This window comes from Brienomyrus brachyistius, chromosome 4 (assembly GCF_023856365.1).
Source record: "Brienomyrus brachyistius isolate T26 chromosome 4, BBRACH_0.4, whole genome shotgun sequence".
Classification (NCBI taxonomy): domain Eukaryota; kingdom Metazoa; phylum Chordata; class Actinopteri; order Osteoglossiformes; family Mormyridae; genus Brienomyrus; species Brienomyrus brachyistius.
Window position 1 is genome coordinate 6,609,836 of NC_064536.1, and position 26,472 is coordinate 6,636,307.

Below are 26,472 nucleotides of genomic sequence, written 5' to 3' on the forward strand. Positions count from 1 at the left end.
GTTTTCCAATTCTGGTCTTGTCAGGTCAGAGTCTGTCAGGTCAGAGACAGCAGTGCCGACCCACTAATTAAAAGTTTTAAGCTTTAAGGGCAGAGAAATTACAGCCCTGACACTTTTATTGTGAACTGAACTTATATGTGCTGCCTTTGTTCCCTTGCAGTTACAGCTGTTGAATTCAGCCCTGAATCTGGGTGCTGACATTAAACCTTGACCGTCCTTCACAGCCTAGCGGCAAGCAAACCAGGTTCTGGACTCTTTATGAACTGGATGTCAAAACTAAACTGGTGTTCAGCATCGGGGGTAAGTGTCAGTCCTGGGGCAAACACGTGTGTTAACATGAAAGAATACAAGCCCACAATGGTTATATGGTCTTTCAGCTAACTGTAGGTGTAGCATCTATACAAATACATGCAGTGCACTAATTAATTATTTTGTACTTTTTTTTTGTTTTTTTTAGCAGTGTTTGCTTTTCTCTAAGGTCCAAGTGCTCTTCTGTAGCTCATAGCTCTACTCCGAAGCTCAGTTTGAATTTTTTCCAAGTTATCTGATATCATCCAGATGCAGAGATTGATCTATGTCTCACATAGCTCGCCTTCTTCCATTGAAAGCTCGTCTTCTGTCATCTTTTCAAGAGAAGGTTTATTCCAGACCTTACACCGTTTAAGGGACAGGAAACACAGATCAGGCCACGACCAACCTACTATATAACTGTGGAAAGTGTGAGCGGCCGGAAAAGAAAGAGTGTAGATACAATCAGTGGTGGGAGGAAGACAGGAGGCCAAACTAGCAGAATATCTCTGGATTTGTTGTGTGTGTAATTCAAACAATGTTTCGTCCTTGGGTGACTTGCCTGCCACTTAACGTTCCCAAGGTTTTGAATGTACTGTAACCACACAGTTAGAAAATCAGCCCTGGATCCAGAAGCATAGCCTCTTAGCTTCAATGCTGGGGCAGTATATCGATACAGGAACTCTCAATCCACAGGGCCAGCGTTGAGCTTTTTTCATCAGGTCTGATGCAACACGTCACTTTTGAAGGTTGCAAGCCATTTTTTTCAGTTTCTGAAATGTCCAGACAGGGATGCTGTGCTTTAGATCCTGGTTTTTACCAGCTTCTGAAGTCCACAGGGAGCTCTGTTCCTCTCGCCCATGGGGGCATGTGAATGTCATATTTTAATATCAATGTTAAATGTTAACATCATGCCAATATTAGCCTAGCCCCACGGTGCTCACATCCATCACATTCAGCTCGCTCTGCTAAGATCACCGTTAAGATCTCTGCACTGAATTCACATTACTGCTGATTCTAGGGGAGATTAATGTATCAGATGAGCAGGTGATATCACCCACATAATATTCCCCTGGTGTGTGTGGCGATCGTGCTGCATACTCAGGTTCCTTATAACACATCGACTGAATTTCGGAGGCCTTGATCCAGTTTCACCTGCCGGTCTAGATGTCGCTGAATTCTTGGGGATGGGGGGCCTTACCTCTCGGGTTCCGGTTGAGCAGATGCGAAAGCCTGTACCGGATCCCGGGCCGTGGCTGACACAAACGATTTGCTTTAATCAGCGGCTGAATGCCGCACCCTGCATGAAACTCACTCCCGCAGCTGATGTCCCTCTTTGTTTTTCCCCGGAATCTTTATAACCTCTACTGTCTGCATGATCCTACCCCCAGCTCCATACCCTGGAGGTCTCAGAATTATTGATGAGCCCTTGGCTTTGTGGTAAAGGCTCCAGTACAGACACTGGCTGCCCTCATCCCGGAGCAAATTTCCGAGGCTCCCACTATGCTGCAGGGTCATTGCTGTGGATGATTACAGTAACTGGCAGAATATTTGTAAGTGTTAACTCGGGTGGGTGGAGATTCTGGTGGCTCTTTATTGGAAGGAAAATGGAAAGCAAACATGTCTGTGATCCTTTCATTCGCACTACTTTTCTGTGGTGGACTTTATTATGGTCGTGTATGTGATCCCGAATCCATCCATACTAAAGTAACAGCAAAATATACTGAGAAAAAGAAGAGTGAGGAGGGTCGTTTTATGGCGAGGAAGCAAGCTCCTCCGTTAGCGAGCAATTAGGAGAAGGCGGAGGCTGATGGATGAAGAATGGCTGGACGCAGATGGCGACGTTACCTGGGAAGTGTCTTCAAACGGTTCTTCTTTCCTACACAGCTGTGTCTTCCATGTCTGTTTTTTTTCGGCCTGGCTGGCTCTTTGTGTTTGCCGTAAATTTAATTTACGAGAACGGGGGCCTGGAAATGTTCACACGTCGATTAAATATTTATGCCGTAATGGTGGGAAAGCCAAAGGCCACCCCCCCCCCCCCCCTGTCCGGAACTACATTAGTGTTTCCTTTGGCACCTATGCGTGGAAAACTGACGGAGGAAAGAACACCGTCGGGATTCAGGAAGAAAATAAACGCGGCCGGAAACCCTGCTGTGGAACCAGACCGGTGAAAGTGAAGGTCTGAGTCAACGGATGGAAATTCGGGAGGGACAGGAGCCCCTTGTAGCATACTGTACAAGGGCCAACTGGAATTCAAGGAGTACTAGTCTGGCACCCCGAGGCCACGGTTTCTAATGGCGACAGCCATTAAAAGTTTCTTAACATGTTTTTGGACTAAGAAACTTCACCAAGACCAGACGCATTTAAAGACACTTTCCAAGTGGGTCAGGCAAGCTTAGCATGTATGAGAAAACACATTTGCTGAAATCTTAGCGGGTTCACGCTCAGACACGGAGTGTACCGGAGTCCCTAAACTGTGTGATAAAATGGAGGAATTTCCCGGCAAATCAATCATTGAACTGTGCCTTGCTGGTCTTCTCGGTGATCCGTGGACCACACTAGCAGAGCGATCTGGAACAGCTCATTCTCTTAATGAGGTAATCTGTGTGGGGGAGTCCGGCGGTGTCAAGGCTGGAAACAGGCTGAAAAAGCTGAGTAGCTTTACAGCGGGTCGGGAAATCGATAAATTGACCCGGTTATGGTATGATGCTGAAATGTGGACGTGAATGAGTCCAGTAATAAGTATAGATTGTTCAGCTGAATCAAGAGTCAAATAACACGATGTGGGAAAGGGGGCTGGAGGTAGGGGTGACTCATCTGGGGAGTCGAGTGATTGGGGTTCTTTTGTGGGAAGTCTCCCCACTTGCGATGTATTCATATCTGCCCCTATATACTGATGTGTGCTGCTATTCTCACCTAAGTAGAAGAATAATGGTTCATTCAGGGTCCTATCCCTGTTTTGTCTTCGTCTTCCCAGACCCCAGGTTTTAATGCCCCATTTTATTCTCCCCTCTGTTCCCTTGACCTCAGCATGTCCTAATGAATGTGTCCCCTATCTCCACGTGACACGGATCTGCTCAGATCTCTATATCACATGGTTCTTTTCAGATCCGCATGTCCCATGGATCTGCTCAGATCTCCATATCACATGGCTATGTTCAGATCCGCATGTCCCACGGATCTGCTCGGATCTCCATATCACATGGCTATGTTCAGATCCGCATGTCCCACGGATCTGCTCAGATCTCCATATCACATGGTTCTGTTCAGATCCGCATGTCACATGGATCTGCTCAGATCTCCATATCACATGGCTATGTTCAGACCTGCATGTCCCATGGATCTGCAAAGATCTCCATGTACAATGGTTTTGTTCAGATGACCACGTCACATGGTTCTGCTCAGATCTCCATATCACCTGGTTCCGTTTACTTTTACGTATTCCGTGGTTCTCCTCAAATCATTGTGTTCCATGGTCCTGTTCAGATCTCCATATCAAATAGTTCTTTTCAGATCTGTATGTCCCACGGCTCTTCTCACCATCCTGACAGACAGCAGGATATGGTGTCATATGAAATAACCTTCATTTTAGGGCAGGCAGACATGGGGAACGATAATGCTTTGGTTGTTCTTCCTCACGCTGGCTGCAGGACAGATGCCCAGCAGCCGTTTGTGAGATGGGATCGTTGTCTTTAAAGGCACAGAGAGACAGGGTCTCGGTGGGCCACTAAGGCTTTTGAAGACGGGTCAGTCACACCCCGTCCAGAACAAAACTCACTAAATGCCAGAGGCATTTAATTGCTGATGGATTCTGAGGTGCATCTGGAAATTATGAAGCCGGGGGGGGGGGGGGGGGGTAAAATCTGTGCCCATCCTCCCCACTCTGTGAAAATGTGTCATCTAGGTGTGTTGCTGGTGTTGCTGGCCCGTCATCTGGGTAATTTTGCTGTGGTCTTTTCACCATTGCCCTCCAGCAACATCCCGACTGTAGGTGCCAGATATCCAGCTCAAGTTACGATAAAAATAATTTTCAACGGAATGCCGAAAAGGAGCCATTTCAAAATAATGTGTGGGCACATGCAGGAAGAAAATGGGGCCAGTCGTATAAGTAAACCAAAGATACGTTTTCAATCGGTGAGTGACAGAATAGGGGGCACTCCAGGGGAAATCAGCTTTTAGCTGGGGCCAGTGCCCATGGCCCCATTTCTGTATACATCCCTGCGACATGGAGCAGCTTGTGACTCCACGCCACGAAGAGATGCGACAGGTACATTGGGGGGTCAGAACTCCCCGACTCAGAGAACCAGACAGACTGTCACCTTGACGAGAGTTAAAGCTACTTCCTTATGACCTGTATGTCAAAAGCGCAAAAAGTCGTCGATCGTGTTGCCAAAACGAGTCTTACAAACCAATCTTTTTAGCATGTACTATAGGAATGATGAAAAAGGTTTCAAAAAATAATGGAGGCATCAAGTACCTCACTCTCTATTATCATGCCACTTTAGTTGACCGTCTGCATTCACCCTCCAGGTAAATGGGGAAGGTTTTCATGTGAAAGTTTGCCACTCACTCCAGGGATGAAACAACGCCCCCTAGAGGCTGCTGGCTGGTTTTTCTGCCAGAGCCGTTGCGCTCACACTTGTGGAGACAGCACAGAGAGTATGCAGAACCTGCCTGTGTAATAGGCGTGACCTTTGGGACGGCAGCTACCTCCTGACATGGCCAGTGTTTGTTAGCTGCCCCAATTACGTTCAGATTCGGAATTCTCCTGCATGACCTTTGGAGCAGACGGGAAAATGTCAAAGGGCACCACTCCGATGACTGGGTCACCTGGCATGCTGCCAACACGTCAACCCCTCACAGCCTGCCCAAGCTCACAGCGGCTGAATCCAGGGTGAAGTCAGACCTATGAGGTGCCCTCGCCAGTGTCATGTGACTACGCAGACTCTAGATAAGAGATCTAGAATCCACAGATGACTTGTAATCAAGCTGCTAATATAACATGCAGTTCAAACAGAATCTTCATTCCGCCAGATTCTCCTTGTTGATGAGTTAAGTGCACTTCATGGAGTTTTCCCTCCGACGTTGATCGCCCAGGAAATGTTTTATTCATAATGTTGCTATTGTTGGTTTGCTCATTGATTCGCAGGGAGGATTGTGCTGTTGTGTTGAGGTGTGTTTAGATCCTTACTGTTTCTGGAAGGAGACTGGTGGCACTGTTACCTAAACAAATATCTCAAGCTTTCCTAGGGCTCCTAAACGCGTAAAAACCTTCTGAATGTTTGAAGATGTTTTGGCACCTACAGATTCATATTCATGTACAGCTTAGGGCAGGTATTACAGTTTTGATTTCAGGTCTTTACATGGAGCTTGCATCTTCTCCTCCTGCTTCATGTTCTCCCCATGTTCCTTTGGGTCATCTGGCTTCCTCTTGTGGTCCAAAGATATGCAGTTAGGGGAATTTGAGCCTCTAAATTGCCCAACTCCTGTACATGTGGCCTGGGGTGTATCGGCAACCCCACCCCTTCGTTTTCCTGGAGAGCCTCCAGGCCACCATGCGGCCCAGTACTGAATACGCGGTTTGATAATGGTTGGATGGACATTGATCTCCTGTCAAAAACCGTCCCTGATGTCTGAAGAAAGAAATCATGTTTGAGGCAAAACTGCTACAGTAATTGTCCTTCAAGCACAAATGGAGTCTTACCTAATAAGGGATTAATTTTACCATGGGTTATAATTATGAATTACATTACGAACAGGTTATAATTTAGTAATTTTCCCCTTTTCCTGCCTCAGGCTGTTACAATTACCTCCTGTAGGCAACCAGTTATCTTTCTGCACACAGCTGGTTAAACAGCTAAGGTGCTGCTTCTAAACTAGCCTATGAACTTCATCAGAGGAATTTGGTAACATCCACCTACCCATCCATCATCTAAACATGTATTCAGTATGGCGGGGGGTGAGGAATACAACCTGGGAGATAAAGAACAAGTCAAAATAATTACTTACTAAAATTAAGACAAACTGTATTTATTACATTGATACTTGGAATTGTATTTGCAAAGAATTTATATTTGTTTATTAAAAACCGAAATGTGATCCATTCATGTCCCATCTTATCCTGGGCATGATTGTGTGTGTGTGTGGGGGGGGGGGGGGGCTGGAGCCTATCCCAGGAAGCACAAAGCAGGGGGTCGCACGCTTGATGCAATACCAGTCCAGAATGAACAAGTCCTGCCATTTTATAAGCTGTAATCAAACGGTAGACCCTGTCTGTGTATTAAAACTGCATCCTGTGTCCTTGGGCATAGAAATGAAATTTAGTGCATTTATTTTTAAAGAGTGTTGCCTCTAAACACCGTAGAGTGCCACAGGCCACGTGCTCGCATCAACTGAAACGTCACACGACCGGTCATTTGTCTCTGTTGACCGCTGTGCTCTCTGGAGGTCATTGCTGCTAAGACGACCCATTTTCCTGCAAGGACCTGCATTCCACGGCGTCATCACACATTTGTCACCCCCCCCCAAAAGACATTTTCCCCTGCCGGCACGTTCTCCGCGTTTCCGTCCGAGCAGATTCGGCCATCGCTGACGCTAGCACGTGAGATCCAAACGAAGGCCTCCGAATTGCAAGATTAATTAACTGTTCATTCTCCGAGAAAAGTCACAGCAGATGGGAGTGTTAGGCCAGCTGTTTGTGATTCATTTGCCAGCTCCAGATGAAGTTCATATACAGCGGTCCACAGGCTGGGATTTGAATATATAACCTTCTGGGGAGTTCTAGTGGTTGACATTATATACAACGTGGGCTGGGGTCCCTTCTGTGGACTGCTGAATGTCCAGTTTATTCAAAGTTGATGACTGTACTGTGCAGTTCTTCATGAAATCAGTTTCTTTATTAGTATTTAAAGATTAGATATGGAAAATTCCTCCCTGTAGGATCATGTGTGGAGTGTTATATAAACTCCGTCGCATGCCTGTTGTGTTACCTTCACTGACACCAAAATCTGAATAATATCAGATGGGGAAGTCGTGGAATCCAGAGCCCCTGGTGTTCAACCACCCCCACTACTGCCTTTCTATTCCAGTTAAATATGAATAAGGAGGCCTTCTGTAGTGAAGGACAAGGCCGAGATGCTTCTTCAGACCAATAATCAATCCTGCCTCCATCACCCTGTCTCTGGCTCTGCCATCGTTTACTCTGGTCTCACTTGGAAACTTGGATTTCAGAACTTCAGACAGAAATCAAATATTACAGGCTGGCGCCCGGCTTTTATCTTCACACTATGCAGACCCCAATTTAAACCCAATCTGGAGATTGTGGGCAGGGAGGAAAGTGCTGAAGCAAAACATCTGTGATCAGCTCCAATTTGGCAGAGCCTGGAGCCATGACTTTGTCTGAACAAGAATAGGGCGTTTATCTCACAAAGCGAAAGAACAAGACAGTGAGGGGCTTGGTGCAATGCTCTCCTTATCGCTCATTATACATGAATCATCTACACAGACAACTTTCTCTACTCGGTAAAGAACACTAAGAGATAATTAAACAACATCTTAACAAGAGGCTGATTTGAGCAATTCAGCATATATGCAATAACTTCCAGTGTATTGCTATGTTCTTTAAGTAAAAGACAAGTAAAAAAAATGTATTTTGCAAACTGGAGAGTATAACAGATAATGCATTTTTAAATAATATTGATTAATTTTTGTCCATGCGATAGGAGATCTATGTGCAACAGTCTATAATAATCAGTATTCCAGTGGTATTCTGTGTCTACTGCATTATGTATTAGCCAGTGTTTCAGCTGTGTGGTGATGCTGTGAAGAACTGCCTGTTCCCTGCATGTTCGCTGCTTTTTAAGGTTTATGGGGCCCCTCATTAGGTTTACCTTGGTACTGTACTTCTGAAAATTATGGATGTGTCCACTTCAGCACTCAGTTCATATTTTTATTTTTGTGTGGTACTGTTCAAATCTCTCAAGGGAGTTGCCCTCGTCCTCCAACTATATGGTGGTGCTTAAATCTCTCGGAGGAGCTGTCCACACCCCTGGTCTATATGGTGGTGCTGAAATCTCACAGAAGAGATGTCTACATCCTCAGTCTATATCATAGTACTGAAATCTCTCAAAGGAGCTGTATACACTCCCAGTGTCTAGGTTGATGGTGAAATCTCTCAGAGGAGCTGTCCACATCCCCAGTCTATATTGTGGTGCTGAAATCTCTCAGAAGAGCTGCCCACATCCCTAGTTTATATGGTGGTGCTGAAATCTGTCAGAGGAGCTGTCCACATCCCCAGTCTATATGGTGGTGCTGAAATCTCTCAGAGGAGCTGTCCACATCCCCAGTCTATATGGTGGTGCTGAAATCTCTCAGAGGAGCTGTCCACATCCCCAGTCTATATGGTGGTGCTGAAATCTCTCAGAGGAGCTGTCCACATCCCCAGTCTATATGGTGGTGCTGAAATGTCTCAGAGGAGCTGTGCACATCCCCAGTCTATATGGTGGTGCTGAAATGTCTCAGAGGAGCTGTGCACATCCACAGTCTATATGGTGGGACAGTCTAATATACATTTCAATGTCTCAGTTTGATAACAGCATAGGTCTTTTGCTTCGGTAAAGTGTTAAAGATTTATATAACGGTCCTTAAGTTATGATTAAAAATAGAACTTTTTGAGAGCCAAATATAAGCTGGTGAAAACAAAAGCAATTAAAACTTACTGAACATATTCAGCCCGGGGGCGGGGGAGGGGGGGTGGTTACATATACCTATGTTAGCTTCTTCATCCAATTATTTCTCTAGGAAAATAGATTAAAACTCTCACCTCAATCTCACCACTTTATTGATTTTATTGTATTTAGGAGACTTTGCCTACCGATATTCTGCATTGCCCTTGTATGAGAAGGTGGTATGAATGCATCTCTGTGCTCTACTTAGTCTAGTCTGGCTTATTTTATTTACAGCAACAGAAAGCAATTGAAAAAAATTTTTTTTTAAGAAAATAAAAAGTAGAAGGACGTCATATTCCATGTGCATCGGAAATTGTTATGGGTGGGTGGGGGGGGGGGTATATCTGAGAGTACAGTCCCTGGCACCTTTGTTTTCACAGAATTGTTTCCAATTAAATCCAATTCTGATAACACATATAATTTGCGAGCAGAATTCTTTGGGGTCCTGAGAGTCAATTTAAATATTTCAGAGAACAAATAGTGTTTTTTAAAAGCATATTTAGTGAAGTGTTGCTAAAAGGTTTGCCCATAAACACTTCAGTGGTGTGTGCGGAATATGAACAGGCCTGGATTCACATGAAAGGGGACTGGAAATGGGGACAAGATGGCGCCCCCTGCAGATTCGGCGGCAGGACTGCAGGCTATGGAGGACCGTAATGCTGTGTTTGGCTGCTGCTTCATGAGCTCAGTTATGCTCAGGAGGGATTTCCAGGCATAGATCTTCTAGATATATGATCTGAAGTGGTGGGGGTCCCTGCACAGGCCAACACCGTTCAAAAGGATCCAGAAAATCTCCCAGCAATGTAGCGGCGCTGAAAGCCCAGCATCACGATGAAGAATGACCTCCAAGCTGCTCAAGGTCATGCTGCAAGCCCCCCCCCCCCCCACCACGTTGGAAAGCACACCATGTGCAGCAAGTCAGCTCCCAAAACTCCTGAGGAAACATAAGAAAGTCACAGCAGGGGTGAAACAGCACCTGCTCCACAAACTCTACTTTGGTCCTCACAGTCTTCTGTCCTGGAGCTGGAGGTCTTCAGGAGCTTGGGAGTAGGAGAAGAGATCCCCTTTAGGAGAAGAAAAAGCAGCAGTATTTTTCACTGTGGGGGCGAATCTAACTGACCTTAATGTCTTACTGTTACACTCTACTTTGGTTCAGCCCATAATTACCAACTGGGCCATTTGCTTTTCTCTTCATCACCCAGTTCGAATTGAATGTTGGGTTAAATTTAAATCTGAACTCCATTTTCTCCCGGGATTCATCTGACAGTAAGCACCCGTAATTACCGTTCATCGCCCCCGTGTCGGGAAAAGATCCGCACTCCATTTTGCTATTCAACTCACTTCTGCAATTTCCACCGGCTGCCTGTCGCCCATTCTCATCCCTCAGTGGATCTATTTCAGGCAGAGCTTCACGTTACGGGCTGCTTTTATCCACACATCTGCAAAGAAGGCGACACGTGGGCGGGACCTTAGCCTGGAAACGAGACCACGCCTCCCGACGACAGCCATAAGTCATGTGACCGGTCGCTCCAGTCCATGCTGCTGAGATCTGCTCAATGTATCGTTCCTTCCTCACATCCCCCCAGGAGGCCATGTGGGTTGAGACCTCACAAGCAACGTTTATGTTTGATTTTTCAGGGGAAGCAGTCACAGCAGCCGCTAAGCAGCAGGATTTGTGGCTGAAGGGGGCTGCAGGTTCAGTCCCCAGAAGATCTGGGGGCAGGTTGTTGCACTATGGAGAAAAATATATTTAAAAAAACAAGCCAGAAGAATGAAAGGGTGCAGCTGGAAACAGCACATGCTGCTGAGAGTAACAGTTGGTTTCACTCTGATCTCAAAGTCAACCACCAGAGTGGCTATTGGTCCAGGTGTGTAAAAATAAGCATAAATGTGACAAGAAACCAGAGAACTGAGGTAACACTAAGTGATGCTTCCAGCAAAACACGTTAGGCAACAATCTGGGGCCAGAAGGTCACCCCCCCCCCCCCCCCCCCCCGAGGTTCAAAACATTGAAACGGTTACATTGTGTTCCCTACCTGCTGCTACTGTGTGCAATCATTTCTTTCAACACCCTTCTTAAAGCTTCACAACGTTTGAAAGGCATGGTATAAATTATCAGTACAATCTCCCCGTCACACTACACAACCATTGTCTTGCCGATTATTACCAACACTGTTATACTGACAAACTGCGTTTTGTGAACATTGTGCTTGTATATATTGATCTGATGTTACTGTTCTAAATTATTCAACATTCAGTTAAGATCTTTAGTATAGCTTTGGTCTTGGCAGAATAGCTAAATACAATTAGGGGAGAGAGTAGAGATCCCTTTACCTAACCTCTATTTGTTCAGGTTCCTGCTGTCACTCAATTAATCTATGACCTTCAAACAAAGTGTTTTTAAATTGACCTGTCGGCGTGCGGAGAAACCCGGGAGTTCTCTAATCCCCAGTGTCGGAAAGAGGAATGTGTCGCCGCGGTAACCGTAGGACGGCATAGATTTCAGGCGAGCCATGGCGAGAGCAACCAAGTTTAATACCAGAAGGGCCTGATCTCATTTGTGAGCCTCACACAGAGCTGAGAAAGGACATGCATATTGCGTACAGCAGGTGCTGCTCTGAAACAGGGTGGTCTTTAAGGGAAACCAGGTCTTTATTATGGCTATCATTAATGTGTCATCACTTCGGCCCTCGTTATCAGTCCGAAGAGACTTATCGCAGGCCTCTGTTACCCTGGTAACGGGCATGAAAAAAAAAACAGACTGATGTAGTGGTTGCCATTTTGTTTTAATTAGCAATAATGAATGTTCTGTCATATCAATTTATTATTTGAAATAAGCCACTCATTATTATCCAGTCATTTACAGCTTAACTGAAAATCCCAGCCTTTCATATTTTACATTATTCTTCATCGGGATTTCTCATGTACACTATAGCTGTACCCAGTGATATTTAACAGCTGGATTCATTGAGACTTTCATCTTGGCCTTTTGGACTTCCAGTAAAAGAGGAGAAAAGTACAATTTGAACACACAATTTGAGCTGTCACCTGTCACGCAAAGCTTGAGCTCACTGGTGAAGATGACGGTTCAGTTGCCCTTGTGATGACAGTTTTCGTACCCTGATACACGACAGACTGTACAAATCGGGGCTCTGTAAGTGAGTGCTCCTGCCAATCAGTTTCCAGAGGCAGTTGAACTGGCTAACTGACTCATATCCCTTGGTTCCAGAATCTGTTCCTCAACCCCCCACTTATAAATATGAGATATTAACCCCCCAGCATCCAGTGACTGCAGTGATCTTTCCTTCCTCTGCAGCATGTTTGCGCATGATCCTTCTTATGACGACCTGGTTTCTGATCACGGAGGAAGGGCATGCTGATTGTTAGCATAAGCAATGCGATTTTTTAAATCCATCCGTAAACCAAGGTTTCCCACAAACTGATTTTTTATTTTTTTTTGTAATGGAGAATCAAAATGGCTGGACTCTACTCAGCATGTGCTGTTTATTGAACGGTGTGCCTTTGCACTCCCCTGAAAAATCTGGAGCAATAATTATTTTAAAAACAGCTGGAAAAAAAAACGGACAATTGAGCTTTTTTTCATCTTCTGTGAATTGAGCTCCCCCCCCCCCTCCCCCCCCCCCCAAAAAAAAAAATAAATAAATAGAAATAGTAGGCACGCTACGCGGAGTTAACTGGTGGTTATTTTAAAGGACTTCATGCATGTTTTTCTTGTTTCTTAGGCACAATCACGCATTTCACAGACGCGTGTTTTCGTAATGCTTATAGCGGCAAAACCATACCCCCCATACATAGAAAATTACTAGGGAAAAAAACTTTTCCCCATATGGTGGAATACAAAGATGACATATTGGAGATGTAATTAATGTGCAGCACTTATTAAAAGCAGTACTTAATATTAAAGGCATTTAATGCAGTTGTTTAATAAGGTCATTTGCGTTGTTTGTCTACATATCACATACAGGTAGACCTACTGTTACAACGATATCGTAGGCCTATTTAACTCAACAAGAGTGCCTAAGTAAATATTTACTACAGAGATTATATAACTTACTCTAATGAAAAATTTGCGGTATACTGTAAATCCATCCAGCTATTTTTCGAAAGGCAGGGTTACGACGAGTGGGGAAATATAGCCTGGGTCTGTTTGTAAGCGCTTGTTTTATGATACTTTGGCGGTTAGAAATGCTTTTGCAAGCGTTATAGTGGTTTCGCTGAAACGTAACAGCTCTTTCACAAAAGCTTTTCAAGCAAAAAGTTTTATTATCGTCACCAGTCACTCCATCCAAAGCAGCTTTCAAATTTTATCCAATAGTAAAGTTGGATGTATTAAACTGTAGTAGTCCGGGGCCTGACCAGCGATCTTCAGTTCCTTAAACCCCTAAAACAGCATGTTTGTTCGCGTATCGATCAACAGTTTCCATCGAAGAGCATATTAGGCCTAATCGCTTGTACTTAGACTATTAATTGCCTTTCACTTTGCGTACCAGGTCACTAGTGCGTTAAGCGCCTCGTTGCTGGTTTATGATACAACAAAATGCTGAATCGCCTTTTTAAATTATTGTTACGAGCGTAGCTGTGTTCAGCAATTACTGGATCGTTTAAATAGGTACACTTACACACTATGTAATGCGCTATGTAGTCTTATAGTTTAAACGCGTTCACACATTGCTTCATCAAACGATCTTCGCGTTCGAAGATATAAGGTAGAGTAAAAAGTCAAAGAAACATTTATATGTTAGTAATATTTCGCGGTCGGTGTAAAAATATGGGTTAGATTTGTTCAGCTTAACAAATGCTTTCAAAGCGATTGCCTGACACCTGACAGCCCGTCATATTAATCAATGAACATTCGGTGTTAGGGGCTCCTCCTAGGTGGTTTCAGCCTGTAACTTAATTCATTCCTTCAGCGATGATTATGCTGTAACATACCACTAATAACATTTACTTACATAAATTTGCATCAGTGTGGGTAGAAACGGGTCACATCTGCTACGATAATAGAAAGACCGACATATGCGAAGCGTATTATTACTCTGCGGCTTTTATGTGTTGAAAATCCTATTGCGGGGTTTATTTTCACCAGAACAGCACCGAAAATCATTGTGTTATATAGCCCTGTAGATAGCAGTGCAATTCATCTAGTTGCCGTCAGCCGTAATAAATTAAAAATTAAGTTCAGCTCGGCATGTTGAGATAGGCTATGCGATGCCTGAATAATACTTAATTTAGTTCTATTATCACGTTACCTCCGGTGGTTTTCCTTCTTGAAGGACAGTTCATATAAAACAAAAGATATTGTTCTTGATAGTCTGTAGGTCGTGAGGGAAATCTGAATTTTTTAACACATCTGAATCAAAGATAGATTGTTGTTCAGATCAACAGCGATTATGTTCATCTGCGGCGCTATAAAATGTACTTTTTGACGATATAGGATTTTGTCGTGATCAAACCCCCTTTTCAGTCACGAATAGCCAGATTTTTATGTCAATGTTGATTTAAATGCTGCTGCTCTTTCGGATTTTGAACCTTTTATGTCGCTGGAGTGGGAAATAGGGAAATCATCACTTGCATTGGCTGACGGGCAGCAATCAGGGATAAAACGGGACTAAATCTCTATGTTTGCTAAGATTTTCCTCTATGCATGGTGTTATTAAATTAGGAGCAAAGTCACAATTTCAACTGGCTCTCCATCAGAGGTTTTTTTTTATTATTATTTTCCTTTCGTGGAGCGCGTCCCTGGTCATCCACGCTCTCGCCTCTCTCTCTGTATCTCATCCCCCCCTCGGGCCGTCGTGCCCGCGCGCGCGCTCTCACCCATTCTCACGCTTCACCGGTTGTATTTGCTATTGAAACTGAAAGTCCTAATACTGCTCGCTGTACTTCGCCGGCTCCGCTCCGCCTGCTGGGGCACCTGTGTTTCTGCGGTTAACAGCAGCGGGGTCTAAGCAGTAGGGTACCATGACTTCAGCCAAGGAACCAAACGCGCCGGCCAAAGCGGCTCAACAGCAGGACCAGGTAGCACTATACTTTTATAAAAAGAAAAAAATCTGTACATATCTGCTTTATTTTTGCTTGCAATACGCGGGTTTGCTAGACTTCTATTTCTCGCGGTCTCCGCAAGAAACATACTGTTCGCCCGCATCATCCGAGCGTCGGCAAAGACAGAGCACGCTTTTCTGTCTTGAAACTATCATATAATTACAGTACCGCGTAGCCGCTCATTATGCGCATGTGTGCTTGAGAATATCTTAAGTCTGATGTGTGGAAATCTGTGCATTTAAGCGGCGCGGAGGAGCGAGGCACCCGCTCCTGAATGGAAGCGGACTGCTGGCTGTGCGAGGCGATTCCAGCGTATATGCATGCATACGTCGGCGAACAGCTTTTGATGCAACCAGCTGTTTTGCCAATAGTATAAAGACTATGAATAACGTTGTCATAAACTGCAAGTCTCCGATGGTGAATTATTCTTCAACTGTGCACTGTCGGCGTGCTGGCAGACGCCTTTCAGTCGGAGTTACAAACACTCCTGTTGTTGGATCCGCATAAAGAGAGAACAACGCGGATGTCCTTACCATTTAATGCCGATGAAATGCAGGAAATACGTTGATCATCTTATTTTATATACAGTTTCCCTTGTAAAATATCAGACAATAACCAATAAAAAGTTTGTTTTCTATACGTTTAACTGCAATTCATTAAGACACGTCTAATGAATAAAATCACAAAAATATTTAGAAGGGCTTTTAATTGATACGTTTAGATGTAGCCTCTTCTCTGGCTATAATTTCAAACATTCTGATATATATATATGATTGAAAACCAAGCACTTGATTTACTCTGTTCAATCCATTTGTCAATAATAACAATAATAAGCAAACAATTATTAAGTAACTAGAGCTGACCTCAGGACTTGTGCTCATTTCGATCCGGCTTCATGTGCAGTCTTCTGTGTATATTGACACGGAGCTTGAATAAGTAAACGCTCACGTTCTTGAGCAGCCTTTTAAAACAATTTAAATTTAAAGCAAATTAATAAACCGGTCTACCTGTCTCAGCCACACGTGAAACAAGGACTTCATGCTGGTCCGATTAAGTTATAAAAAACTGAGGCAATACTATAAAACCAACAGAAGTTATTTTGAGACAAAGCCGATATGCACAAATAGTGTGAAATGACTCCCGACGCTTTCTGGAGTGAGTCCCGAGTCATATATTTTGCTAGATATTTTCCACACAGCTTTCTTTGTGCAGTATAACTTCCTGAAGAGTGGTGTTAGTGTCAGTACCTAAAAACTACAAAACACTTAAATGTTGCTACTTTAGGTTCTGAAAAGTTATATAATACTAAAGAAAGCAAGCCTGAGCACGAACTGGCAAAAGCAAAATTTAAACAGGCATGCTAGTAAAACATAATTAGGCGTTTACATTTATAACTCTTTTCTGCAGAAAAGAGATATGTTGATGAGAATGTGGGAAATCGTTTGTCTATAACATCCATAACATACGTCAGCAGAATCTGAAACAGACCTACAGTACAGATCACACGATCTTACATTTCGGCTTTACACTATGCTGTCCCTCGTATAGTTTAACATAGAGCGACTTTCATTTTGGACAATATGAAAGTAGGATTAAGGTAGGCCTGTAGGGTTACACTTGGCCGACGTAGGCTATCAAATTTTCAAGATATTTAACGTAATATTAGGCATGTGTACCAACAACATGAAAGAAGATTACGGAATTTTAATATTTTATCTTGATCTTTATTTTATCTTGATCTATCTGAGATCTTCATTGTCATTGTTACAGAAACCATTTATGGTTTTATAATATGAACTTGCACGCACCCAACCCGCACTGAACCTGAAGACGCACTGCCCCCCATCGTATAAACCCCAAGGCACGTGCACGTATTTTTGACTGATTTGAAACACGAATATGGCGGCGCTGCCAAAGTCTTTCTTTTTTTTTTTGCTATTAAGAGAGTTTACAATTGATACTGCTCATTAATGAATACAAGATGCTACAGATGCATCATTAACCGCAGTGGCAGGTTGAATATAGACGCGCCACGGTCAAATAAGAAAATTAAACGGTAAATAACAAACAATCAATGTGTCAGCACATTGTGTGTTGAGTAGTTTAAATTTAAGTCGGTTGCTGAAGCTGTATTTCCAATCAAATTTAACATCGTGTCTTTTCAACATCATTTGCCTTGCTTCTGAAATCACGTTGCCAGTTGGTTCTGCGACCTTGCTGACCTCTTACAATTAACATCCGCATCTCAAAGGAGAGGAGCATATGCTTTTTTTCTGCACCGCCGCGGCTGCAAGGAGGGGTGTTCGGCATGCGGAGGGGGTTTATCGCACGCGAACAGCCGCCCGCAGCCAGGCTTGAGATCTGGGAGTCCCCAGTGCAACCGAGCACGGGTCCAGAAGACAAGCCGATGAGTGCGAATCGCCGGGGGGCGGGGGGGTTAGCTGCCCCTCCATCAAAATTTAGTCTCTCCAGTCTAAGCCTGCGCACAAGAAACCGAGTGTTATACATTTTTCAGGTCTTCTTTTTCAGGTTTTTTCCTCTTAGAGCCATAACAAATAGACGACGGTTTATAAAAGTTTGGCATTCCATTCACCTTAAAATCAGGACACATGTGTTCATGGAGCACGCACATTAAAGAGCGGTCTTCCTTTATCCGTGCGCCTCAGCGATCTGTCCGGATCACTGCGTGATGAGATCTCCCGGAGGGAGGAAAGGCGCCCCTGTGAGAGAAGGAATTCATAGACGATCACCCCCTTACCGAGGGAGAATAATACATCGTTATTAGGCAACGGGGCAGAAGAGTAGTCCAGCCCTGTGCATTTTGATACGTTTTAATTTTTTCGTGGTGTCGGACATAATGTATCAGAGTTTACCTTAGTCACGAGGACCCGGAATCACATAGCATGTGTCCAAAGTTTTGCCCAGTCTGACTGAACAGCACCGTCTCAGCAGGTGCAGACTCTTTCCTGTACGCCGTATTTACGTTGCGTCAGAAAGCGTGACTGCTAAGGAGGGGAACAGCCTATTAGATTTGTTTGCCCAGCAAACTACCGTGCAGTGCCGGAGGTCTCTCAGATGCACTCCTGTAACACCACCATGTGGGTCAAATCCAAGTCTCACAACCCTGTTTCTGAGACGATTTTTGTATCTTCACCACACCTTTGGAAACGTTTTCTTTGGGGGTGTTTTTTATTTTTTTATTTTTTACATGCATTTTTTTCCTCCTATGAATTTTTATACTTGCATGTCATGTTAAATTAATTGTGAGGCACCTCCAGGGTAATTCATGGGGTCTAATGAGATTCTCATGCACTCACTAAGGTCTGCTTGGTGTAGAGGTCTTGCTCTGAGAAATGAGAGGGAAAAAACAAACGAAAACAGAATAATTACAGTACTGAATATAGAAGCGCGGATTGTCGGTTAAATTGCCACAAGCGGCATCTGACACCGTATGGGATGTTTGAAGTGTTGGAGTATGTATTTGTATTTGTAGGCTATGGGTATATTTTCTGTAGTTACTGAAGCATATTGTACATCTTGGCCAGTCACACTTCTTTAAGTTGGTTACATGGTTTTGCAACATGAACGATGGTGGAAGCCAGGGACGGATTACGGACCGGGCCAGCGGGGCCGCTGCCCAGGGGTCCTTGGGGTGCAGGGGGTGCAGCCCTAGCCCAAAACAATTTGCAATGCTTATCAACAATGTATTTTCGTTTGTCTATTTTAGAGGGCCTACATTCTTTGATCCTCTGCCTACAAGGGCCCCTGACCCTATAGGGAGGGCGTTTGGCTGCCAAGGGCCCTTGAATTGTGGTGGTTGTGGTGGTGGTGGTGGTGGTGGTGGGGGGGGGGGCCCTCGCGAACGTTTTGCCCAGGGGCCCACACAACCCATAATCCGTCCCTGGTGGAAACTATGGTGGCTGAGAGGAGGTTGCTCTGCAGGCATTCTGCTGACCCCCCGTGTCGGGGTGAGGAGTTCGTTTATGTGGGGGGGGGGGGGGGGGGACCTCTAATTGAACCTCCTTCAGAGTCGAAGGAGCCAACTGGGCCACTGCAAAGGCTATGCCCCCTCATCCCCACACCCACAAAGCTGGGGAAAGGCAAATCTATTGGCGTTGTTCCGCTGCCACCAAGAATCAAGCTGCACCCGAGCCGTACAGCGAATTGACGGTTTTCCACTGTAAATTATCCAAGCTGTACCCGAGCCGTTCAGCGAACAGACGGTTTTCCACTGTAAATTATCTAAGCTGTACCCGAGCCGTACAGCGAACTGACGGTTTTCCACTGTAAATTATCCAAGCTGTACCCAAGCCGTTCAGCGAACAGACGGTTTTCCACTGTAAATTATCTAAGCTGTACCCGAGCCGTACAGCGAACTGAAGGTTTTCCACTGTAAACTATCCAAGCTGCACCCGAGCCGTACAGCGAACTGACGGTTTTCCACTGTAAATTATCCAAGCCGTACCCGAGCCGTACAGCGAACTGACGGTTTTCCACTGTAAATTACCCAAGTTGTACCCGAGCCGTACAGCGAACTGATGGTTTTCCACTGTAAATTATCTGCTTGTCAGATCCAGTGTTGTTGGGGGGGTCTGGAGCCTATCCCAGAGGCTATGGGCGCAAGGTGGGAAACAACCCAGGATGGGGCACCGACCCATCTCAGGATGTGCAATCACATATACACATGCACAAACACATAGCCAATTATGATGTACACCGTGTGAACAGTAAAGTAAGCACCTCTTTGGTTTTACGTCATTATTGGTTTTCAGAACCGGCACCGAACCTTCTGCAGTGGAAAACTGAAGCTACTGGAACCGCACTGTAACTAGTCTCTCTTTGCATTATGGCTCGGTTCCTGCATGCCAGTTTGAAAGTGCCATGCAATGCCTTAAATGGACAAGGGATGGATGGATGGATTTGTAACATGCCAAATGTTAGAGAAAAGCAATCTATTAGTTCATCCTGTAAACCCATTGCTCTAAATTGGTTTTGCTGTCATACTTAACCCCTGCCTTTTAACAGTGAAATAATGTGCTGTGGTGCACATGTGTTAGTCGCAGAATAATAATTATTATATCCTACTAAGTCCTGTTTGAATCTCATACATCACACAGACAGGAAGTTATATTCTGAATTACCATTTGATATTTAACTCCCTGTTATTAAAAGGGATGCATGCTGTCTCTCTAATAGCACGATAATAGTGTATGTAACTATGTAATAGCAATGCATGTGAGCACTTTAAGTAAAAACTTAAAACTAATATCGAGAAAGGCAGTAAGTGTTATCAGTGCTGGCAAAGTTCTAAAGATCGGAGATCAAATTTCACTGTTAATGCGGCGTAATGCAATCAAAATGCCAAACTCACCCAGCTGAGACTGTCTGAATATTGGCCGTGATTCACCCCGATGTGATGGGCTATTCGTACATGGGAAGAGTGGTGCTTGCTTGCCCGTGCTTACTGTAAAATTAAGCCAAAGGTACTGCACAGAAAATATAAATAGTATAGGAGAGAGTGTATACACAATACTGCAGAGAGTATTACCAACACCATAGAGAGCGTATAAACCATATTGCTTGGGGACTATAATGAGTACTAAATGGAGAGTTTAAAATGTACCATAGATAAAGTACAAGCAGTACTATCCGGGGAGTATAAACAGAAGTATATAAAAAGTACTGCTCAAATAGTACAAATGGTACTGCTCAGAAAGTATAAACAGTGTTTCTTAGGAAGTATAAATGGTACTGATGGACTATAAACAGTATTGCTCAGGGAGTATAAACAGTACTGTTGATGGAGTATAAACAGCATTGCACAGAGAGTATAAACAGCACTGCACAGAGAGTATAAACAGCACTGCACAGAGAGTATATATAGTACTCCAGAGAAATACAAATATAAACACAGAAAGAAAAGACAAAAGGCTGGTTTTTATGTACACAGTGAGACAGAGAGAGAGCCCTCATTGCAGAAATCTGAAATGGCCAGCACACAGCTCGATGATAAAGACGTCTTCTGCAGTACTGTTCCATTTAAGATCTATTATAAGGAAAGCCAGATTTAGGCTTAAGAAGACCGTCATGCAGCTTAACTAGCAGACGTCACTGAAACATCACCCCGACTATGTTTGACGGGGGAGGCTGCCATGCTGTTTTGTGAGCTTCAGGTTTCCTGCCTGAGTCTACAACGCTTGGCAGGGTGGGGGGGAGGGTCTCAGGTACATTTTACTTCAAAGAGAAAAACGTTACTCGGATTAGATGGGGGTGGGGGCGCGGCAATAACAGGAAGCTATCAATTCTGGGCCATCTGTTTTGTTACCGTTTACAGCGGTTGACATAATTTGACGTTGACGAGTCGCCTGGAGAACAAAATCCATGACGTGGCCACACGGCCAGACCGCCCCAAGACAGACAGGTTCGCCCCCGCTGGACGCCTAGTCCTTGGTGGGGAGGTTTCTGGGGCATTTTTCTCACAAAAAACACTCCTTCCTTCAGATAAAACCAGTCTAGTGTCTTGACATACATGGGGGAAAAATGAAAGTACCAAGCACAGCGCATCGTACACTAATCCCATTGTCAACTGTATTTATGCAATGTTTACTGCCATGGATGTACTCCCGCACCTCCCTGTGCATGCTGGGAAGGGCGGTCCTCATCACCCCTAGGGAGACATCGCCGTGACTCAAGCTTTACTTTTACGTGTGTTCAGAGGAACACAGTGAAATTCTTGTCACAGTTGCAGAGGAAGGGACGGGTGTATTGAAGGGGACAATAGGACAGACAGCAGTGCGATATGGGACAAAACAGCCGTGTAATACAGGACAGACAGCAGTGCTATACAGGACAGACAGCATTGCTATGGAGGACAAAAGAGCAGTGTAATACAGGACAGACAGCAGTGCTATACAGGACAGACAGCAGTGAAAAACAGGACAGACAGCACTGTAATACAGGACAGACAGCAGTGCTATACAGGACAGACAGCAGTGAAAAACAGGACAGACAGCATTGCTATGCAGGACAAAAGAGCAGTGTAATACAGGACAGACAGCAGTGTAATACAGGATAAACAGCAGTGTAATAAAGGACAGACAGCAGTGCTCTACAGGACAGACAGCAGTGAAAAACAGGACAGACAGCATTGCTATGCAGGACAAAAGAGCAGTGTAATACAGGACAGACAGCAGTGAAAAACAGGACTGACAGCATTGCTATGCAGGACAAAAGAGCAGTGTAATACAGCACAGACAGCAGTGCTATACAGGACAGACAGCAGTGAAAAACAGGACAGACAGCATTGCTATGCAGGACAAAAGAGCAGTGTAATACAGGACAGACAGCAGTGCTATACAGGACAGACAGCAGTGAAAAAGAGGACAGACAGCATTGCTATGCAGGACAAAAGAGCAGTGTAATACAGGACAGACAGCAGTGAAAAACAGTACAGACAGCAGTGAAAAACAGGACAGACAGCAGTGCTATACAGGACAGACAGCAGTGAAAAACAGGACAGACAGCATTGCTCTGCAGGACAAAAGAGCAGTGTAATACAGGATAAACAGCAGCATAATAAAGGACAGACAGCAGTGCTCTACAGGACAGACAGCAGTGAAAAACAGGACAAACGGTAATACAGTAAAAGACAATAGGAAGTAAACAATAAATAAGTAAAAAATAGGATGCGGTGGGGATAAGGAGATAAGTTGATCCCATGAAGAATTCTTGGAAACATACACAGACGGTGTGAGGGATTGAACTTGCACAGGAAGATCTCACCGGATTTCAAGTCCAACGCCTTAACCACTCGGCCATCGCAACTAACAGTCCTTCATACAGTCAGGGTATCTACTAATACTCAGAGCTTGACATTGGATTGTTTAATACGTTTATTGCTTTGACGACATGCATCACGCAGTGCAGTGCTGTCCCTTGGTAAATGCACACACTTGTCCAATTTAGTCAATCTGCCCTGATATCCATTTGCACTTTTCAACCCGGCAAATGTACAGCGTTGAGGAATGTTATCTCCCACTGATGTTGTATACATTGCATGAACAATTTGCCATTTTGTTCTGCACGTGATTGACCTTTACCTGGAGGAGAGGCCCTTTTCAGTATGTTGTGTTTTATGGATCACACCACAACCTGACTGCTTATTACGGCATCACTCAGTTTTGCTTTGAGGTTGAAAGAGAGTAATTCTTTTAAAATCTCGAGGGGTGTCATTATACCATCAAGGGGCTAACGCAATCTAATCCCAGTAAGGTGAAAGTCTGGCCAAAGTGCTTTTTTTTTACTGGTTGGTGCTGGTTGGGTATTAGAAATGGATGTATAATAGTACTGTGAATAACTGTGTGTACAAAGCTGACAGGCGTGAGGATTATTCTGCTGCACTGGGAGTCTCTTCAGGTTTGTAGGCTTGCTTCAGTCCGGAGGCCTTTCCCTGAGGTATCCTTCATAAATCCATTTCAGGGCTGAGAGGTAGCTGGGGACAGCACACTCCTGCATATCTGAAGCTAAACCAACGCTCACCTTTCCACCGCAGGCTGAGCGGAGGGTATCTAGCAGTCGTGACTGGTGCTGTTTGGGTGCTCGCTTATGGGATGCACCTTGGCCGGTTATATGGACAGTTGGAGCTCCACAGTACCGGTCCTTCTGAGTCCGCCTTGGATCTGACGACGCCAAGTTTATTATTCTCCGAAAATGCTCTCCGGCAGCCAACTGAGAACTCTGTACGCGAAGAGCTTAAGTGAATAGTCGCTAAGTCTGATGCGATCGCGAGGTGTGAGGGTCCCTCCCAAAACCATTAATTAAGCCATCGCACGCTGACACTTAGTCGTAGTCCTGTCGTAGTTTCCTATCCATGCCAACGGCGGGTTTTAGAACCTTGGGCCGTATGTTCATATCAAATTGCTTTAATTTATGAGCACAGAGTCGACTTGCATGTCAGCTTGTCTGGAAAGATATCGAGTAGCAGGTTTATATACTGCTGCCAGACGGAGCTGTTGGGATATTTATAGACACATCAGAAAAGCGGATTCATTTATTTGTGGTTTAATAGTAAGATTATGTATTAGAAATTTAACATTATGATTCTGGACTGGATTGTCCGTTTTGTACACAGTGTGTTCTGGAGTCCACAGTGTGTTCTGGGTCAAACTGTCCTTTTTGGGTACGGTGCATTCCGGATCAGGCTGTCCATTTGGGGTGCCGTATGTACTAGATCAAACCCATCCTTTAGCGCGTGGTGCATTCTGTATCAGATGCGGCATTTAGCAGAGAGAGACTGAGAGCCGAATATAAATGATTTGCTCCGTGCTGCCCTATTTAACGCCTCATATCATTGTCCAATGGCACCTTCAAGTTTATCCAAAGGGGCGTGGTCATTAATCTCAGGCTCTGCCCTATTCTCATATCATCAGTGCTATGGTCCATCAAATGATATTATGCTCTGAGCCATGGCTGTAATATGCCATGTTGAGGCTAAATAACGGCCATCCTATTTTTATCTACACGTAACTCTGTAGCCCACGGTCATATCAGCGAAGGCCCATGAACACGGTCACCTCACGCGGCCAGTCGCTCGCTGTCGATCTGCGTTCAGCCTTTGCTCCCGCCTGGGTCCCCACGCCACATGGGGATGGCAGTGAGGTACAAATCATGGCATGTCACGGCGCACAACTGAACAAAACCGTTAATGGGGGCATGATTTTTGAGTCTCTTAAGTGTGTCCTAATTAATCAGTTTTTAATCCGGCTTAACTTGTGGCATGTTATGTTTAAAGTCCATGCGCACACACAAACACACACACACACACACACACACAAACCAGGTACGAAATGGTACACCACATGATATTATACCTATAGAGAAATGTTCATCTTTCAGTACATGACCAAATAAGTAAACTGCTGTTTATTGGGCAGAGCGTGGTCACATGACCCAGCAAAGCCATTCCTGCTTACAGGGACACAAAGACCCACACAAAGGATTTGAGATGTTGAACATCTATGTATCCTTCCACTTTCATGGGCCGTTAATCTGATCAGGATCCCCCGGGGACCCAAGGCTGGCCTGATTAGATATTTTAATGAAAGGAGAAGTTCCCATAACTCTGTGGCAAGAACTGTAACCACATGAGCAGTATGAGGATTTAATGGCAATAAACAGTCTTTGCTTTCGCTTCATGATTAAGTTGCTCAGCTATTACATGCACATTCACCAAGGACAGACACACAAAGCATATCGTCACTGTCCAATGAAAAGCATATCTCCGAAAATCCATATTTCAGTAGCGTGAAAAAAATGCTTTGTCTCAGAATAAGTTTTACAAAATAAACCTAAAACAACATAATAAGACACCCTGAGCACCACAAATTGAAACCCATCCTTACACAGCCGTCAGTAAGTGGTTTAATGTGAATGGATATACGTGGATTGTTGTCAGCGAGGGAAATATGTCAATGTCAATAAGATGTGAAGCAATCCTGTTTTATATTCACAGTTAACAATGATGTTAGTTAGCTACTGAGCTAGCTAGCTATCAGTGTTAAAATTAGCGATATAAAGTAATCCATACAAATAACCATCATGGTTAACTAGTAGAAATATAAATACTAGTTAGACAGATGACTTCATACAGCATGTTTTCATTGGTGAATTAGATGTCAAACATTATACTGCAAGTAGATAGAGGATAATGGGCATATTCCATTTATAGTAAATGTCACAATCGTCAAAGTGGAGAAATGTGGTTTGTGAGCAAGGATCAGACAGCATTTCTACAGATTACTGCATATGATTTTTGTCTTCTTTTAATATCTGACTTTCTCGTATCGGATACATGCGCGTGTGTGTATTCCTGACCAAGGTTTTTCCTCATTCTCAACACCGTGAACGCAGCCTCCCTCACATCAGAACACAGTGTGTTAATTCCAGTAAAGCACATCGATCAGGCGCGAGAGCCGGGAGGGTGTGATCTGAAAGACAACGGTGCCGATGCGTCCCGTGAGAAGCGAAAAAAATCCCCGTACGGAGCAATTACACCCCCATCAGATGTCGTCCACAATCAATAGTATTTCAATTATGGGGGAGGCCTACGATACGTATACGGGCCCTCAGTCCGGTGCCTCGGCTGAAACAGCATCAAATGGATGGCTTTTCACACATTTCTGCATCCCTCGGGTCTGCATATCAAACAAAGAGTGGTTTGTACATAAGCCGGTGCTTCTGTAATCCCTGAGGGGAGGGTTATGCCAAAATGAGGGTGTAGAATTTTACATCTACTTATTAGATGCTTTATTAAATCTGTTCCTTTCATGTAAGCAGGGCAGGTTAAGGACCCAGTGGTGAAATAGCTGACCACGGGATTTGAACTGACAACGTTCTG

At 44.3% G+C, this 26,472-nt stretch overlaps 1 protein-coding gene and 1 long non-coding RNA gene across 4 annotated transcripts in view; one reads left to right on the forward strand and one right to left on the reverse strand.

Annotated features, from left to right (window-relative positions):
* LOC125740642 (dipeptidyl aminopeptidase-like protein 6) overlaps positions 1-26,472 on the forward strand; it is a 122,578-nt gene that overhangs the window by 47,599 nt on the left and 48,507 nt on the right. The window contains exon 1 of one of the 3 annotated variants that reach the window (XM_049012083.1): positions 14,834-15,053. The exons of the other annotated variants lie outside the window; for them this stretch is intronic. Within the exon in view, the coding sequence (XP_048868040.1) occupies positions 14,997-15,053 (57 nt within the window). The 5' untranslated portion in view covers positions 14,834-14,996. Of the gene's footprint in view, positions 1-14,833; positions 15,054-26,472 lie in introns of those variants that run through there. 3 annotated transcript variants of the gene reach the window in all.
* On the reverse strand, positions 16,750-18,036 carry LOC125740650 (uncharacterized). The gene is made up of 3 exons (XR_007397727.1): positions 17,951-18,036; positions 17,671-17,830; positions 16,750-17,556 (listed from the first exon to the last, which is right to left on the reverse strand). It is a non-coding gene; the product is annotated as an uncharacterized LOC125740650 (long non-coding RNA).